This window comes from Cinclus cinclus, chromosome 7 (genome assembly GCF_963662255.1).
Source record: "Cinclus cinclus chromosome 7, bCinCin1.1, whole genome shotgun sequence".
NCBI lineage: Eukaryota > Metazoa > Chordata > Aves > Passeriformes > Cinclidae > Cinclus > Cinclus cinclus.
Window position 1 is genome coordinate 15,848,524 of NC_085052.1, and position 19,544 is coordinate 15,868,067.

The 19,544-nt window shown below is 35.0% G+C and overlaps 1 protein-coding gene across 1 annotated transcript in view; it reads right to left on the reverse strand.

Annotated features, from left to right (window-relative positions):
- Window positions 1-19,544, reverse strand: part of MYOF (myoferlin) — a 62,431-nt gene that overhangs the window by 25,801 nt on the left and 17,086 nt on the right. Inside the window, exons 7-25 of the mRNA XM_062496834.1 lie at window positions 19,184-19,312; window positions 17,681-17,743; window positions 17,515-17,565; window positions 15,892-15,922; window positions 15,368-15,483; window positions 14,079-14,205; window positions 13,500-13,603; window positions 12,459-12,527; window positions 12,301-12,344; window positions 11,813-11,895; window positions 9,585-9,623; window positions 7,820-7,944; window positions 7,245-7,361; window positions 6,706-6,883; window positions 5,743-5,867; window positions 5,157-5,263; window positions 2,660-2,852; window positions 1,476-1,631; window positions 355-486 (exon numbers count right to left, since the gene is read on the reverse strand). Coding sequence (XP_062352818.1) covers window positions 355-486; window positions 1,476-1,631; window positions 2,660-2,852; window positions 5,157-5,263; window positions 5,743-5,867; window positions 6,706-6,883; window positions 7,245-7,361; window positions 7,820-7,944; window positions 9,585-9,623; window positions 11,813-11,895; window positions 12,301-12,344; window positions 12,459-12,527; window positions 13,500-13,603; window positions 14,079-14,205; window positions 15,368-15,483; window positions 15,892-15,922; window positions 17,515-17,565; window positions 17,681-17,743; window positions 19,184-19,312 — 1,989 coding nt within the window. The remainder of the gene's footprint in view (window positions 1-354; window positions 487-1,475; window positions 1,632-2,659; window positions 2,853-5,156; window positions 5,264-5,742; window positions 5,868-6,705; window positions 6,884-7,244; window positions 7,362-7,819; window positions 7,945-9,584; window positions 9,624-11,812; window positions 11,896-12,300; window positions 12,345-12,458; window positions 12,528-13,499; window positions 13,604-14,078; window positions 14,206-15,367; window positions 15,484-15,891; window positions 15,923-17,514; window positions 17,566-17,680; window positions 17,744-19,183; window positions 19,313-19,544) is intronic.

A 19,544-nucleotide genomic window follows, 5' to 3' on the forward strand; every position in this document is an offset into this window, starting at 1 on the left:
GGAAGTGAAGAAGCAATTAAAAAAAAAAGGATTATTCACATGCCAGAGCATAATCGTTTAGATCTCAATCTTAATTACACTGATAAAAATCTAAAATAAACACACTTGAAACCACTGGAGTTAACCAGATTTGTACCTGACTAACCAGTTCAGAATCTGGTCTGCTGAAGTTCATCTGGTAGGCACAATAGACTTTATTATTAATTGCCTTGAATGGGTTCTATCTGTTTCCTTATAATCAACACTACTCTCTCTTTCTGTCTGGCACACAAAGAAATTCAAAAAAGATCCAACTGCATTGAATTCCCAACACTCACACCCAAGTTTAAAGTAAGAAAGCAATGATGGACATACCATTTCTGCAAAAACACTGAATGTTCCCTCTGCAAAGCTATTAAACTTCTTTTCAACTGCACTGAGCCCCAGCCAAATGTTAATTCGCAGCTCTGCAGGCATTTTGACATCTTTCGTCTTGTCCTGTGGGTACTGGCACACAAACAAAAATGTTATTCTTTGTTATGTTGTGCAGGTATCATAGCTTTCAGTAAAAGATATATTAAAACAAAGAAATATGAGTAACAATACATATTTATTTATCTATCTCTTCCTGTACTACTTTTTCTCAAAAGCCAGTAATAAGTAGTTCAGGAGGAAAACATTCTTTAAATGATACCTGCCTAGGGCATATAAAACCAAACACACTAATGGTAGTATCATCCCTGGTCCTGTATATTCTCTCCCAAGTTTCATTCAGCAACGAGTTTCTAGTTTTGACAATAACTTAAAACTTTAATGTTGATATTTGAGTTTCTTGTTGGGAGATTCTGGAAATGCAGAGGTTAGCAGGGATGGTTCAATAAAAGCAGACTCAATGGGGGTTTGAATAAAACCATGAAGATACAGGCTTGTCTGCATTGAGGCATTCATGAATATAACTACCTGTAAAATTACAAACTCTGTAAATGCTATTGTTTTACTGTCAGATTGATTTATTTCTGGTTAAATTTATTTCAGTTGAATACAATGTCAACTTAGATGGAGAAACACATTCCCTTTCAAGAGTAAGACAATTCAGAGAGACAACTCCTGGGTGTACACATGCTCTATTGCTTACAGAAAACCATCCAAAACTTTGAATAGGTTTTTGTAACTTTTCTGACTTACACTTATTATTCCCTCCAAAAATTTCCATTCATGTCCAATCCCCAAATACCAACTCCAGCAACACTTTAGAAGTTCTATCACATTTTGAGCCCTTTTAGAAAAGTCTCAGAGACAGGGGCCAATACTGGTTCTAACTGGCTTATAATAAACTTAAAAATTCTGTGATATTTTGAAGAAGCTATATGCAGTTGGCTTCTAATCTGTCCTGAGTTTGACACCTCATTGCTCAGAGTTTGCATGCTTCATGCTCTTGTCATACGGCATCTCAATTTAGGGAGTTAATTATTTCTTAAGGAGAAAAAAAATAGTACCTTTAAGAAGATTGTTTGGGTCTTTCCACAATATTTCCCAGATGATTCAGGGCTTGTTGTGGAGTACAGCACTTGGTGTGCAGGAACACGAGCATAGGCCAGTCTTTTCTCCCCTCGGATCATCCATATGATTACATCAGGCATACTGTTTTGTGGCTGAGGATAATTTGTGGGGAAAGGAGAGTTTAGGAGAGTAATTAATAGAACAATAAGCTAATCTAGCAAAGAGAAACATGAATAAGGGTTTAAGTCTGAGATTTATCATTTAGAATCATGAATCACAACAGAGGGAATTGTTTTGTTTTGCAAGTAAACCAATATATAGTTCTGAAAGAATCATAAAAAAATACCACTGAGATTTTTGGAAAGCAAAGTAAGTTTTATTAAAAAACCTATCCTTACATATTTTATACATTTTTCTAGGGACATTTTGTATCTTGATTCACTTATGGTGATGACAGTGACTGGATGCTGTATGCTGATGCTTTGGACTGACCTGCTACGTATTAAAGTGCTTATAATACTTCTACATTAATGGCATGTCATTGTAAAACTTTTAGCAGAAGACAGAAACAACCTATTACCTTTTTGGAGTTCTGTGCCCACCTTTGTGAGCTAGCTGCAAGTCTGGCCAATTAATTGCTCTTTTTTTTTTTTTTTTTAATCCGCAGCTCTACAGAGCAGAAGCAACAAATTAAAAATAAAACCATTTCTATAAGGTTGTGAAAACCAGTTATGAGATAGCCAAGATGAAAACAGAAAACATTGCTGAAAATTAAAAAAAAAATAAAAATCCACAGAAACGGATTTAACTCCATTAGAAGTTGATTACTATATCTAACAGTAATACCCTGCAGTCCCTGAACCAGAAAAGTGACTTGCAACTCTGGAAGAAAGGAGACAAAAGAAATAGTCACTTAAACAGAAGAGGGTCTATCCTATCAATCACAGAGTGATCATTACCCAACACACATTCTCACTGAGAACAGCTAACACATCAGTTTTGTTTAAGCAAATTACAGTTACAGAGGGGAACATGTTTACTTTCACAGCATCTAAAATTACTCCTCTACAGAGTGGATATTGCTTGATCAGCAGTGAACTTTACACCCAATTGTGTTAGACAGGTATTGCTAAACTAACCAGTACTGCTAAACCAGTCTCCAGTACTGTGAAGCACTGACCTCTTCACTCAGTTGCAGTAACCTATCCACCCAATCCTCAATTTCTGTCAGAGTGGCTTTCACATCAGTAGCTTCACTTCTCATCCTTGCTGCTGCTTCTCCAATCTGTTTGAGAGACTTGAGGCGCAGTTTTTCTATCTGAGTGTCAAGGACTGTTATATTAGATTTGCCTTCTATGAGGGGAAATGGTTTACTGGAAAGACAATATTTGTTATGGTTAATAATCTAAGTGGTTTTTATTTAACTACACTCTAAATGCAGACATGCAAACAAGTGGCAATTGATTGAGTGCCATCATTTCCTGTGACTGAAAACTACTGGAACAGTGCTATTGCATCTATTTCTGCAGAGATTTTCACCTCATAAGGCATTTATAGTAAGCAAGGGAAAGGCTGTACTTACATAACAAGCACCAAGGTAGAACACCTTGAGGTGTTTGCTTTAATGTAATTGCTGTCAATCAAACCAAGGAAAATCCATTTCTCTGTATATTCACAGTAAAAAAAAATTATTGTCTCAAAATGTACATCTCAAAACTGAAATCACTTTTGGCCTTCAGACCAAGATTAAGCTCCTTTCCTTCACTGGAAACTGTATATTCTAAGAAACTCAATATACACATGTGGCTATGTGTATATTGTGGCTATGACTAGATTTATCTAGCCCTCTGGCAAAAAAAACATCAAAGAACTCTGAAAGAAATCTGTGACACAGAACTTCTGAGTCAGCAGAGGGCAGAGTAACCATTCAATGGAACCAAGAAATCGTAGAATCCCGAGTTAGAAGGGACTCTCAAGTATCACTGAGCCCTGTCTCTGCACAGAACAACCCCAAAAATCACACCATGTGTCTGACAATGCTGTCCAATTCTGTCAGAAAAATGAGAGGAGGTTTGAGGCAAAGGCAGCTTTTCAAAGACCAATGACTGTATCCCTTTAGCAGAGTTCATTAAAACATCTTTAATATATTTTACAAGAAATTTAAAAACTTCCAAAGACACTGCATAGTTTAAAAAGACCAACTCTTCTTTGACCTACATTTAATGACATGCTGTGAGGGTTTTTTTAAGGGTTTTGATTCTGCAAAACCTTGATACTGACTGTTGTGACTTCCACTACAGTTAGTTCTACTAATCTGAATGCAAGAGCTGTCTGCCCTGGGAGCTACTTAGACATGAATAAAATGTATCATATCAGAACCTTCAGAAAATCACATCATTTTAGTTTTAAGGAGTGCTCTGAAAACGCTCTCAAACTCCTAACTCATTTAAACCTTAGCACAGCAAGGAAAAATCTCTAAATTCAACACAGGGAGATATGTCTTTGACAGAGGTTTTTTGAGTTTGCTGGAAAATAACCCGAAAAGAGCATTGTATCCCATGAGCAACATGAAGTGCATTTGGTGGCTATATCTAAGTGCTATTGCTCCATAATTGTTGAGTGATACTTTATAAAATAATGGTCTGAATTAATAACAATGCAAATACATGTCAGGGTGAGGAACTGACCTGAAGTTTCCACACTGACTAGATGGCTCCATGTGACAATAGTTTGCCCTTCACATTTTACTTTCCTAGAGTTTGTCCTTTCTCTGCTTTCTTACAAATCACAGCATTCTATGAAGTTCTTAGTTTATATTTTTGCATAAGCTTTTTATCATGTAATTCTTTGCAAGTATATACTGATCTCCACTGTTTGTTTTTCCACTGCTTACTTTTATATTGGCTTTACAAGTTGATGAATTTTTTTCCCTCATTTCATGTTCTTTGTTATTTCCTCTTATGGAAGCTGTTCTGTCATTTTCCTTTTCCTTTTCCTTTGCCTGTGCTGTTTTATCACTCACTTGTTTACTCTCCCCATCTCAATGTTTGCTTTTTAATGTCTCTTTCTCATACAATTCCTTGCTCTCTGCTTAGAATTTCTCTCTCAAAACTCTAAATGTTGACTCCTGTTGCCTTCTCTGAACACCCCCATACATACAGACATATTGACTAGAGGTCAATTATTCAAAAATATGCCCTTTATGGTCCATAATCCCTGCATACTTTTTCACTTTTTTATTCTGGGCTTACCAGTAAAGCACTAGTCTTTCTTCCCTATTCAGTTTCAGAAATAGCATTGAAACCCAGGTAAACCAAAGTTACATGAGGAATTCTAAAGAAAGGTGGATGGAAGAAAGCCAGCAGAGAGACCTAATATCCATTTTCAGAACAATCCTCCCTTAGATTTTTTCCAAGAGATACTGTTTGGTCTTATCACTGTCAGCAATAAAACTATCCTGAGATAATGGAGAATTGCACAACTAGATGGATTATTTGACTGGCAATATCTATGATGTTTTACCACTTTCAGAAACTTTTGGAATTTTAGTTCTTAGGTCAATTAATGGGATTAGTCAGTTTTATAGTCCTCAGAATTTGTTTTCTGACTTAGCAGAGGCAATAATGAAGATTCTGAGCAGGCCTGGAATGATAAGATATAAAAAAAAAATCTTTTACCTTATATCTTCTGTAAGTTCATCAATCAGCTTCAACCACATCTCAGCTAATTGGTTTTCAGACACTTTAGCCTGCATTCCTGATTTTAAGGTGGCTAAGTTGGATTGCTGAGGAATTTAAAAGAAAAGAATTTGCACTTATAAACTTCCATTGTGGTTTAAGGTTTAAGTAGGAGTTTCAAGATTTTGATCTTATTTATTCATCTGTGTAAAGGCCAAACCAAAAAAATACTTATGTTTAAACTTAGTTTTTATTTAACGGGACTATTCTGATGTTCTCTCCCACTGTATTTAACAAAACATGCAAACAGTCCCACAGACTCAACGTCCTCCTAACCAACACCGAGGACTCTTCCTTCCCTGTGGATTCAAGAAGGAGCAAACTGAGCCTTGATAAAATACAGGCCCATGATTAACAGGGCCATTTGTTACACCAAGCACTTTGAATTTCAACTAAGAAAAAAAGAGAGAAAGTATCACAAAATGGCCATCATTTGCTCAAAATGTTACTTTTTGATTATACCTCTAAATGAGAAAGAGTAAAAATGGAAAGCCTATCAGAAAAAGAAAGATTTTAAATGTCTTACCAGTCTTTCAGCCATGTTTAGGATTACATTCACAGGATCTAATCGATGACTTATGTCCTCCCAAAAAGAAGTCAGCGTTACAACTGGCTTTGTGTTTGCCCATGGCAAGTAGTAATAGTAATTACCTGGTGTGAAATATTTGTATGTAAGATTTAGAATTCATGGCAGGAATACATACAGTGCACTGTTCCAACATTCACATCATTTATGTCCTACAAATCATTAAGAACATACAAGCTACTCCAAATCCACAAAAAGATTTGTATTTTCAAATTTTTCAAGCCACTATAGCATCTGTTGAATGGTAAATGTTCCCTTCAAATTGTTTAAAACTGTTTCAAAATCCAACAGATTAAAGAAAAAATATTAGCGGTTAACATATTCTTTCCACAACATGCTAATGTAGATGGCACATTAATATAACTTTATCTTTAAAATAAAATATTCAAATAATCATTTTCTAGAGTAAATCTGAGTATTTCACTTAATACAGAGGGGAAAAAAATAACTACTCTTTGCAGTTAAATAAAAATATATAGCCAGAATTTATTTTCCTGTGATCTAGCTAATTTGATTTTTTCTAGGTTGAGAGATGTATGGTTTAAAAACAAGTTATTATTTTATTCTAAATCAGAATATTCAAAGTGTGTTTCCCCTACTTAATTCTACATACCTCTAAAATAACATGATTTCTTTTCCTTGCAAAATTTGTGCAAAAAAACCAAAAAGGTCAAAAATATTTCAGTGAATTCTGTCAAAATTTCATTAATAACCCCAGTAGGTCTTGCAGCACGTATTCCATGAATGCAACTTCATCTCAAGAGCTGTGAAGAGCCACACACTCTTTTCTGCTACATTTTCAGGAAGTGTTCAGTGCAGTTTGGGCTGGCATTCCAAAGCTAAGAATAGCACATCCAAAGGACAATTTTGGAGTGTAGCATCCCCAGAGCAGAGCATCCTTACCATCAAACACAGCACGGCTGTACTGGGTCGTTGATGCCAAAGGTTTACAGGTGGAGTCAAACTTGTTGCCGTAGTTGCCAATGCTCACCTCGAACTGGATGGGCTCTCCTGTGTCTTGCAGCATCGTGGCAGAATGAAACACAGCAGCCAAGCAGAACTTCCGTCTGCGCTGGTATTTCTACCAAAAAAACCTTTTCATTGTATTTCAAAAGAGGATCCACAAGTATAGAAAACAATAGCAATATCTAAATGGAAATTTTAACTTTTATATTTTTACTGTTTTCTGAGAAGAAAACAAAAAATATAACGTGTATAATAAATTACTGTATTTGGTATTATAAAATGTTTCAGATTAACACTTTCTGCTAGAAGGGCACAACATTTTTGTAGCCACTGCTCCTCAAGCCACCAGTAACCCCCTCTCTTAACTTGGAGATTGAACTCTATTGTACTGATTTTAGTGAGTTACATCACTCTCTAAAAACAACAAGCCAAGGCTCATCTCCACTACCAACGCTGACAATAAAACAAGGATTTACCTCGACAACCAGTAAGTCATCATTAGGAATCATTTCTAATTTTTTGCTAACAGGCTTGCTTTCAGATAATGTAGATAGTTCAACCAGAATTCTCCCTCTATAAGCAACTCCTTCTCCCTGTAACGTAAACACATATCAAATTTTAGATATTTGCCAAAAAGTAGCATACAATTTTTTTAGCTGTACATGATAATGGCTTCACTGAAGTGTTCTCCAAACTCCTGAAGAGGCATGGATGTACATATCGAAACAAGTGAAATAAAGCAGTTGTCTTAAGGCTAGAAGTGAAAAAAATATTCATGTAAACAAGGAAAAAAAAATACAAATGCATGCAAAGGTGCAATTAGTGAAAATCATCAAAATAATTGGTCTACCTTCAAAAATACCTTTAAAACAAAAGCACATAGGAATGGGAAATACTATAATACTTCCTTATTAATCTTAAATATAAAACATTATTCAAAAATAAAGAGTAAGAGGTGTCTAATGTGAAAAAACATTAAAATTAATTGATAAATTAATTTAAAATAATTGGATTAATTCTCTTATGAAAAAAAATTAATAAAGAAACTTACCTTTCCAAAGTTCAATTCATCATATGGGTCTGGGAATCCAGTGTATTCTCTTGGGCTTCCGTAAAAGTTTAGGTAACAAGGCCCAAATGTTGGTAAAAAGCCAACTTCAGTTTCTCCAGAGTTTACTAACAGAAGACATTACCATTATACCTTTGTTAATTACCACACTGAGCCATAAAGAAACAAATAACATTACTATCAAATCCATTAGAATAAATGTTAGATATTAGCAGGTATTAGTAATATAAGAATGCTTTATTCTCTGGATATATCATATGAATTCAAAGTAATTATACCACTGACTGTACTTGTACCTATCTTCCTTCTTCACTGTACAACATTTACACTAAATACCACTTCATGCAGCAAAAATCTCACAAAATAAGAAGCATTTATGTCCCACTCCAAATATATGGTTTTAATTTATGTGCAAGGGTAATATGCTCTTATGCTAAGAGAAAACATGTTTTCTAGAAAAAAAATGGAACTGAGTAAAACAACATTTGCAATCACTTAAATGCACAGGCCAATGAAAAGATGCACTCTCTAGCTGAAAAAAAAAAAATAAATATGAGAAACAGGTCAACTTTGCAACCAAACTGCCTGGAGTGATGTGCAGCACAGAGAGGGATGCACTTATTTCTCACAGGAGAAGGCTGAGGTAAGACAGTGCCAGTAAAGGGTTATGCCTGTGCCACTACTGAGTGACACAAGTGGATTGTCACAGTGAATGTCATGCCTTGATGTAATTTCCTGTCAGCACAAAGTCACGTATAACCTGCACAATATAAATTAAAGACTTGCAGCCCTCTATTTTGCATTTGGCTACTTTCACACCCTTACCTCTGAATCAGAAGTAGTTCAAAATTTGAATTTAAAAATCACTGGAATAATGTCCAATTTTAAAAAAATTCTGAGTTGCTCACATCAGACCTCAGTATGACTAGGTTTAAGATCCAGATATGTGTTAAATTAATGCATCCACTACTTACTGATGCCAATAAATTAAAAATAATATAAATTTAAAAACATATAGACAACAAAAAAAACCCCTCCCAAAACTGGAATAAAAATAATTTATTTTCTATTGTTTTAAATTTAAATACAATTGTTTACTTTTAATGATCATATATAATAGAAAGTGACTCTGAGAAATTATTTCAGCCTTTATTAAGAAAGGAGGACAGTAAATGAAGTACCATGTGGATGAATGTTGATTACCTTTCAACTGCACTCCACTTGTATTTATTTCTCGCTATTTAAATATTTACCAGAAAGTCTTTCAAACCTGGATGTCAACCTAGACAGTTATGGAAAAAGTCACCTCTCCAGGTAGTAACAGAACCCAATTTTATGTTCCATATTTTGTTTATATAGCTTGCTAAGCATAAGCAAAAGAGCCACTAATTATTTTAAGCAGTTATTTACTTCCACAGGGTGCTGCAGGTGCAGATACAGCTGTAATCTCATAGCTAAGTTAAAAATGTCAAAGCCACTGTTAGACTAAGCACTCTGTAATTGAAGCAACTACATGCTCATCTCTAACACACAGCTTGAAGCACCAGCCAAACAGAAATATTGTCAAACAAATTCCAGTGCCAAAACTGGTTTATAGAGTTAGTTATGTTTGATACTCTAATCACAGTGGTGAAATCTTTTAAACAAACAATTATTAAAAATATTTTTAAGCTGATGGAGTATCTTAGTCAATACTCTTCAGTTTGGGCAATGGAACAAAAAATCAGTAACAGGCGAAGATATAAACCTTCATATGATGAAGCCCCTGTTCCTGAAGATGAAAAATCTATATTATGAAAAGAGAAGTAGTTATATGATGAGTGACAATAGCATTTTTTAAAAATACACATCACAAAGCAATCTGCCTTTAAAATAAAGCTGAAAGCCTGAGAAAAAAATAAAGTTCATATGGGCTAGAATTTTACTTCTGGTTAATATATGAAGGTAGTACTCTTCCTGTAGAAATTCCAAAGGGGAAAAAACCAGCACGTATCTGACAAAATATCTTGTTTTGGTGCTTATTTTTCAGCTTTGTACAATTCTCCTCCACACAAAATACAGATATATTTTTAAAACTAGGAAGTTTAACTTTTAAGGACATTTAAAAAACCCACTGCATTTCAGGGCCCCTTAGGATATTTACATTTACATTTACTGAGGATTATAGACTAGTTCAGTTTCACAATCCTTTAGAAGCCAGCACTAAAGATAACAGAAATGGCTATTCCAATGTCAGTACCTCAGCAGAGAGAGAAACCAAATGAATCTGCCCAGTTCCTAAGTGCCTGGGTTTGAAGTGTGAATGTGCTGTGACTCAGCTGCAGCTCAAGATTCTCAGCTGGGGAGTACAAGTGATCTCTCCAGAGCTCAATTTTACCCAATAGCTCAACCCTTCTGTCTTGTCTTTCCCATAGTCTTTTTCTTTTGCTTCTGGCTGCACATGGGATATATAAAAAGAACGTGTGCATGAAGTCTTACTTCAACAGCAGTCCTTCTGAGAGGACTATTTTATAAGCTTTTATGTGACTGAAAATACAATTGCACCCAATTCTTGCCTCAGGTCAGTATAGGATTGGAGCCACTAACTTTGTTTTTAAACATCTGACACAGCCATCAACTTAAGGATAAACTGGTCTGTCTCAGACAAGTACACATCATATAGATTTTATAAATACAACAGAAAAAATAGTAATTTAGATTCATATTGTGACAATGGTGAAAATGGTTTTGAGAGTGCTCTTCAAACTAGTGCAGATAGCCAGATAAATACATGCTAAGCCTGTTTAACCTTGAGCTTTATAATTCTGTATGGATAATTAATATGCCAAGCTATGTTCTTTAAAAAGATAAAGCAATTTTTCTGGCATGTTAACACAGAATCATAGTCTGGAGCCGGTCCAATTGCATGAAAGATCTTGCTATAAAAAGAGGTGATTATAGATATAAATCACAAAAAAATTATCAATAATCACAAAATTATATTAGAATATAAATGTACCTAGGTTTTTTTCTAATATTTTCTAAAATCTTGACACAAAAAAGTATTTCTTATAATATTTTAAGAAGAGTTTTATTACAAAGTTAATTTCCACTGAGAACAATATTTTAGGCACCTCGTATCTTACCTAACTTGTTTTCTTGTAGTTAATCCGTTTTGGGTTTTAACCTTATGAAATTACATATCCAGCCATCTCTACTGATTGAAGCACATAAATCAATTGTCTGCAATCATAGCAGTGCAATCAAAATCACAGTTCCAAAATAGGAATACCCAGCACTCATGCAATGAGATGCAGTGCCTGCTTCTAGTCAGGTACTGATCAGAGCAGAGACTGACCCAAGTTCCCCCAGCATCTGAAAGCAGCCAAGTGATGTCCAGGAAATGAGTAAGTGGTTCTAGATAGCTCCTTTAGGCTTAACTACTCAGGAACATTCCACAGCTTTTAGGTTCTCTTCTCATAGATACAACAGATACTCCTATAAGGTAGCAAAAGGAGTCTTGTTTACCAGTGTCCAAAAAAGAAGTGGTCCTGAAGCAGTGACTCCAGACTATCTTGAAATTAAATATCTTATTAAGCATCTAAGTAAATTTGCATATCTTACACACAGTAGATTGTGATATCACATCGTTTTCTGGATTTGGGAAAGTACTCACAAATTTACTTAGTTCATTAAGATAGACAGACAGACAGACAGACTGATAGATAGATAGATAGAACAGAAAACCAAATCTTGAATTACTGCTATTCCCATGCTGATGTGGTTTAGTCATTAAAATTTTAATACTTTACTTTTAAAAGTCCCATAGAATATTTTCTAGCAGCACTGTTTTGAAAATTTCAGGAATAGACAATCCTGTTGCAAGGGAATTGAGAAAATATAGATAAATATATATTTTCTTTGAACACTGATCTTTGCCATTGTGTGTAAGACAAGAGAAGATACTTAAGAGTTAGACACTGCTCAAGCAATTACCTTCAATCTCTCCTCCAGAAGAGGCAATTTTTGAGAGACTTAAATATGTTGTTCCGACTACATCATTTTTTGTAAGTCGATCCCTACAATTGAGAGAAATAAAAAGAGATTTTATTTAAATACAATGCTGGTCATCGCACACAGTGGCAAGCTACTAATACACACATTTTCTATGACCTGAAATGCTTCAATATTACTAACAAAACCAGTAATGACAAATTACAAAAGTGGGCTGTAGACCATGAACATGTCACCTGACTTTTACACTACCATGAAACAGTGACAGTACTCAGCTCTCACTACACACAACTAAAAATAGTTTCATGTTACACTAATCAGATCTCTTGTAAAGAAACCATAAAGGTACTTAAACACTTGCTTAAATACTCTCATGCACTGTAAAAATACCTGACATCTATAGAAGCAGACTTTTCTCCACTTATTATCATTTAGCTTCTTAAGTAATTTGATTAAAAGTCATAACTCACCAGTCAACAACTGAAAGTTTTATTTTCTCACACATTGAGGGAAACTGAAAAAAAAAAAAGCAAAGTAACTCATTACTTTTTTCACCTCTGTAATGTTAATATCCTGAGTTCCAAAAAAAATGGCTGTTTACTACAGAAACAAGGGTAAAAAAACTGACCTTGATTTGAAGATAAATAATTTGATTCCATTCTGGATTAGCATTTTTCTCAATTATATTTGTGCAAACCTGCCAAAAATGAAATCAAAATATACAACGCATCAAAGATAAAATAGGGGAAAAAAAACATTTACTAGCTATGACATAAATACTAGTATGATACTAGAATGCCCTAGCTACTAGCTAGGACACATCATCATCTGATTGGAAAAAAAATCAATGTAGTAGTCAATGAATCATGGATTAATGCTGCAATGAGCCATTAATGCTCAATGAGTTTTCCACTGATAACTACTGTTAGAGTAATCTGCATATGCAGTATTAATGACTTTAGGAGGAAAACAAAATATTGAAACAGTGTTTAAACATGAGATTTGGGTTACCCTACTTTTTATTTTCACTAGCTACAATTAAATGAAATTATTGTGGCTTGTTATTTCCACAACCCACAATTTAATGTGCCTTTAACACAGCAGAGAAATGAGATGAAGAAATTGCTTGATTCCAGCTTTCTTTATGCAGATTTTAGGGTAGATGTAAAACATACACAGGGGAGACGCTGCATTGTTTGCTAGTCATGTCTTCTAAAGATCTTCTACACTACTGGGTGGGGCAACCTGACTGTATAGAATACTAAATGACTGACAAAAAAATTGACTAGTAATGAATATAAGTTGTGCAGTTGTGCTCCAGATCAAATTTGGCATTCTAAGGAATACATTATTATTTAAATGTACAAATGCAGTTAATCTGTCCAGAAAGATCTGTATCACCAATTACTAAAAGCAATCAGGAACATAAGGTAGGCAAGCAATCTAGCATATGACAGTACTAGCCTTTAGTCATACATTCCTTTCATTAGTCATCAGTTTTACACCCTTCCTATTGCACCCTGAAGTTTGTCATTTTACAAAATTAACTTTATTTTGTCATTTTTTTTATTTCCATAATTTCAGTAAACTGAAAAATTCATATTGTCATATGAAATCTATTCTCAGGACTATAATTAGAATACATAAGTTCAGATATTTACTGAATTACCTTCTTCCCAGCAAAAGAAACTTCTACAAATGGATCTACCAGGTTTTTCTTGTCTGCTTCTCCTCCAAATATCTCCTTGACAGTTTGTGCAAAAGCATCATCCACTGGAGAGGTGTAAAAGATTAAATTATGGTACTATTATTATTATTATTATTATTATTATTATTATTATTATTATTATTATTGTTGTTGTTGTTGTTGTTCATAATAAATTGCCCATGCAATCTTACCAAAATCAACCAACTCACAGATCTAGGAAGTGTAAAGTCTAACCTGATAAACAAACTTCTGAAGTGCTGCAGGTAAAAACTGAGAATTTTGGCTTAGGAGAAATTTTAAGAATATAGATTTTTCAAACATCATAAGAAGTGCTGACGTGCTCCTGAATTTAAAGGCATCACTGTATTTGAAAAGCATTACACATGTATTTGAAGACATTGCTCTTTGGCAAAGATATAGGTGAGAAAATATGCTAGTAAGGATAAAAAGTCACATATACTCTCTTCTGAACAGCTAACACAAATAACTATTTTTAATGGTATTCAAACACCAAGGGACAAGTAGAGAGCAGCTACATACTTTGTGGAATGTCCTCAGCTCTGTAGATTTTGAGAAGGAAAGTGACCCAGCGAAGTGCAATCCCAGCAGGTAATAACAGATTGCTCTCCACATCATCACTTTCATTATCTCTGTCCCTTTTCTCAACCTGTCGTGGGACAAAATTGTAGACAAAAAAGACAAGGCAATGTACAGAATTAGAATTAAGGTGATTAGCTAAGCTTCTGTTGATTAGCTAAAGACTGCTGTCAGTTTCATGATAAAGAATGAGACTGTATCAAATTATCAAGCCACAAAAATTTAATTCTAGCTAAACTATTTTACTTTCAGTTTTATCTCTAAAGTACTCAATTACAGGAGCCCATTATAATCACATTTTCAAAATCATCATCATCAGACGATGATGATTTTGGCACATGTACAATGTGCCACACAAATGCCATACTCATTTCAAGAGAGGGAGTTTACTACAATTAGAAAAGGTTTACAAGTCTGATATAACTTACTAGAACTTACTGCTTCCTCATTTTAAAATAAACACACCACAAATAACTAGACATAACCTTGTGATTTCAAGAATCATGAGGATAGCAGAGAGGAACAGTTAATACAAAACTAAGGACAATCTGCCATGGTTATGGGGACCACATTATATTTAACTAAGTTTTGCATACTGTTACTCCTATCAGACAGGAAGAAAAGCAGAACTTAAACGACAGGCAATGGTCAGGTAAGAAAAGCCTTACAAGAAAAAATCACCTGTTTTCACCTTGACAGAACAGCAGACAGTGAAGGATTGGATTGTTAAAACTACCTAGTGATTTCACCTGCATCAAATTAATTGTGCCTGACTTGTAATTATTGATGGGTCTGATCTTCACCAGGAAAAATCTGGAGCTTTCTGGTACTCTGGTTTCTCTATGGGCTTGTCTATGTTTTGTAGTAGTGGAGACATTTCTGACTTAGTCCTGGAACTGGTATCAGTGTTACTCTGCCTGCTTAGCTATGCTAAGGAGAATTACATATTAGCTTGCATGCAAAACTAGGCTAACACATCTCTATTTCCAATATATGAAGGACTATCCACAATTGGTAGAGGTTGCTTAATTGACCAGAATAACAAAACAAGCTTTGAGTTAGCTACTTGCTACAGGATGCTCTTGAAACCACTAGTAAATCCTGTCTTACTTATAAATACTGTTCACAGAGCAAATTATACAGTATTAAAACAATGAGGGGGGGGGGAACATGACATAAATAAATATCCATGGGATGGAGAGGGGGAAAAAAAACATTTAAATTAAACTTACTGGTGGCTCATCTCCAGTTCCCAAGACAAACATGCTGACTTTCATATAGCCTTTGGCACCTGAATTTGTATCTTCAGGATCACTCAGCAAAAGCCATTTTCTCATGACTGCATGGCCTGAAATAAAACAAACATCACTACTGGCCACAGTAATAGCCATTACAAAATGGCAGACATCATATAAGATGTGATAAAATTATGCTTTATCCTAAATTACCCTAATTATTTAACAAAATAATCCTGTCCTAAACAGGTCTCATTAGTGCCATCCAAAACAAGAAATCTGGTGTAAAACTATTTTGGCAAACTAATTCAGGGACATCGTTATCAAATATTTTTGCATTGTTTTTCAAAGTTGTGAATTCACTGAAAAGAGTTATATATTGTTGGATATTTTGAAGTTAACACTTAAAGCAGCAAACTTAAATATCTTTACACTAAGTTTCTTCTTTTACTTTAGAAATTTAATGAAATATTTCAACTGGTAATTTCAAAGAAAGAAGTTCTGAAGTAACTATTACTTACCAGGCTCATCATAAACATAGCCAATGTCAATCTGAAATAAAGATCAAAGGCATTACCTCTGAAGAAATACCAAAACAGAAGGAAGGTTGGGCAACTCCCCCCATGGTTTTAATGGGCAGTACTATGTTGTTCGCTTGTCACAAACAGAAGACAGTTTACACAGAGTATTACTAGGAGGAGAAAAGAAAATGCCTTACATTGAAAAATGAGGGATTTCAAATGGATAGAGCAGTAAAGAAGAAAATGCAAGAAAACATGTATTAGAACTAAAGCAGTAATTTTCTTCTTTTCTTGGATCCCCAGATTTTCCATTTACCAGAGACACAAGATGGGCCTGGCTTACTGCTTATTGAATTCCCTACACTCACTCATTATCGTATGTTCAGACAAGCTTTTCAGAACACTTCTGTTCCTTTGTTCCTGCTCAACATGTCATCCTCCAGTTCCAGAAGTGAAATTTGGTTTTGTTTGTTTGGTTGGTTGGTGTTTTTGTTGTTTTGTTGTTGTTGGTGGTGGTGGTTTTTGGATTTTTTTTAAATGAATAATATATTTTTCTTTATTAAGAACATGACTGTTTCTTTCCCCAGTGTGTCAAACCTGGACAAGATTGCCTCATTCATTGTATCAGGTTTTAAACATGTTCAGGAATGTAAGTATGTTTGCTCATGGTAGATGGGGCTAATATTCCTTGCAGGTAAAGTCTGAAAGGGTGATTTTCTAGACAGAATTACCCTTGTGGTTTCCTGTTGGAATGTGTGCCTGCAGGAACAGAAAGTAGCTGAGTGACATGCTGTCACCTGCTCAGTGAATAATCTATCTTCCACAGAGCAATACACCACTGACTGAATCACTAGAAATCACAAAGAAAAGAAGTAGTGAGAAGGAAAAAGCAACCAGCTTTGTGGCAGAAAGTGCTTCATTTACAAAAGAACATTCTTCCCTCTTTGCATATTTTTGTAAAAAGCTGGTCTAGAGACCTATTGAATTTATGCACTACCAAATAAACAAGCAGAAAAGACAGACAGCACAGATACTGGAAGTGTTTTAACAGTGTATTCCAGTAGCCATTACAATTGCCATGGGAATTCTTGGCAAGCAGACGTCTACTTCGCAGAGTTGACCAGAACAAATCCAAATAAAAAGCATCTCACTAATATTATCAGGGCCACAGAAACAACTTTTACCAAGTGGATTTTCCACCATCGTTTTTTCTTAACTTTTGACCAAAGGAACCCCTCTCCACATCCTTTGAGAACGTGCCATCTTTATGCCACCACACAAATCACTATGCTGCCTATTAGCTTCTTAATAAAATTATCTCTTCAAACCCTGCCTCATACCAAATAATCACCTGACCACAAAAGAAGAAAAATTACCTGGATGCAAATTAGAGAACTTGGTATATAAACCACAAATTTCTTTAACAATAGTCTTCTACTCAAATAAAAAAACCCTGCTTACTAGTGCTTTGAGAAAATGGTCTCTAGCTTGAGAAGCAAGATATCATCAGCTCTTTGACCCCATGGCAAAGAAGTATAAATTTAAACATTTAAAGCTAGTACTTAAAAATTTTCTCCCATTTTATTTAATTTAGTCTGGATATGGAGCTTACTTCATACCCACCTTAAATTCACCCATTAGACAGTCTGCTCGTAGGGAGTGAGAATCATACACCTAAAAAGACAAGAGGAGCATGAAACAGGAATGTTCCTAAACAACCTGGTGAAATGGCCAGAGGATGCTACAGGTATCCAGCAGCCTTGTGAATATGCACTGGTTTTTTTCTTACCCGAATGCTAACTGTTTCATCAAGCAGCTCTAGAGGAGTCATGTGCACATTGTAGAAAAATATCTGTCATGTAAAAAGCAAACAAAAATAACCTGTCTCAAAACGATAAACACATAATTACCTGAATATAAAATGCAAAAGCATTATTTTAAGAGGCATGCCAAGCATGCCTGATATAGTGCTTTTACCCCACCTCCTTTCTGGACACCTAGTATAGTAATCTAGTGCAGAATGAAAAACTGAATTTAGTAAATTGACTCAGTACAACACAGACAACACATTCACAATTTCAATTTTAACAAACCCAGTCAGCATAACTGTGCTGCAAACTTCCAGCAGCCCCTTGCTCTGAATTTCATATTTTTCTCAGGGGAATAACATTTGCCAGAACACTAAATCCTGGTCTAACCATCTCTGTTGTAGTTGTCAAAGAGGCCTATTTTAGGGCTAGTGGTGACAGTGATTGTAATGATTTGAATTTTTGAAATTCAAGGCCATAGTAATAAATCTGATAGCTTGATATCATGAGGATAGATATGTTGTTTATTAGCTTGTTTTCATAATAGATCATGCCTCACTAAGCTTGGTCTTTGATCCCAGCTATATTCCAGTCAGTATTTCATACAAAAAAAATGGAAGGGTATGTAAGCATGGTCCCTCTATTCCAGTTTTAGACTACTATGGACACTGAGACTGCCAAGGAATTGTTTCAATATAAGTGCAACCTATTTCTGCCCTCCCTATTTTTTCCCGGCTTCATAACCTTGGCTGCTACCTACAGCTTAGTTTGAGTTTAAAAGTTTTATAAATTCCTTGGTCTTGCCTGTATGTGTTAAACATGCTTGCCACGCAGTTCCAAAATCTTCTGAATTTTCCACACATGCCCAGACAAGGAGAGTTATCCTCAGCATTTTCTCTAATACACTTTAGTTTTGCAACATTAGTCTTCCAGCTACGGGATCATTCTTGTGTCCCTTAGGTGGCTTTGAATTCTCTCCTGGATTTCAGTGTGTTTGATGTACAAACCCCCCATCTGAACAGAGAAATCTAATTGTGTTTTTACAAATCATGAGTACCATGGCAGTGACATTTCCAGATTCTGTGGCAGTTCTATGGCACTGCACCTAGCACTTGTCTGCACACACCATAGAGGTCTACAATGATTTCTAATTCCTTTTTCTGTGATTTTTATAACCTGCACACAACTATTCAAAGTGATTCTGTCACACGGCCCATGCACCAAAGAAAATATTCTTTATGTCTCATATGAAGTCTGACTTCCTTCTAGATAGTTTTATCTGCTAGGACTGTCCATGACAGAGGTGTGTTCAGTGATGTGAATACATAAAGAAAGGGACTGGGAATGGCATAATGCATACTAGCCATAATTACCTATAAATATTAGTAACTTCTTATTAATCAATCATAATGAAGGCTGTATTAACTATTTCTCTACATTTGATAGCCTCAACACTTCAGCTAGGGTATTCTTAAACCACTTACTTCATCAAAAAATGGGTTATTTCCTCTTTTGATTCTTGTCCGGTGTGTCTGACCACAAATATGAACTTTGACAACTGGTTTTATGTTATTTCCAGGCAACTGACGACCTTCAATGATTCTAACACGAATCTGAAAAAAAACCCAAATATTTGTATTAATTCATTCTCTGTATTATCTGTGATCCTGATGACAATTCCTTATTATACCACCAAAAATATTAGCCAACACCTGAAGTAGCTGACAGATATGAACCAGATTTTACAAGCTTAATTATGACAGTAACTAATTTTACAAGACAAGTTAGGGTTATTTCTCTAGAGTTTTTTCTCTTGCCTTTACCATTTATTTTTAAAGCTACTAC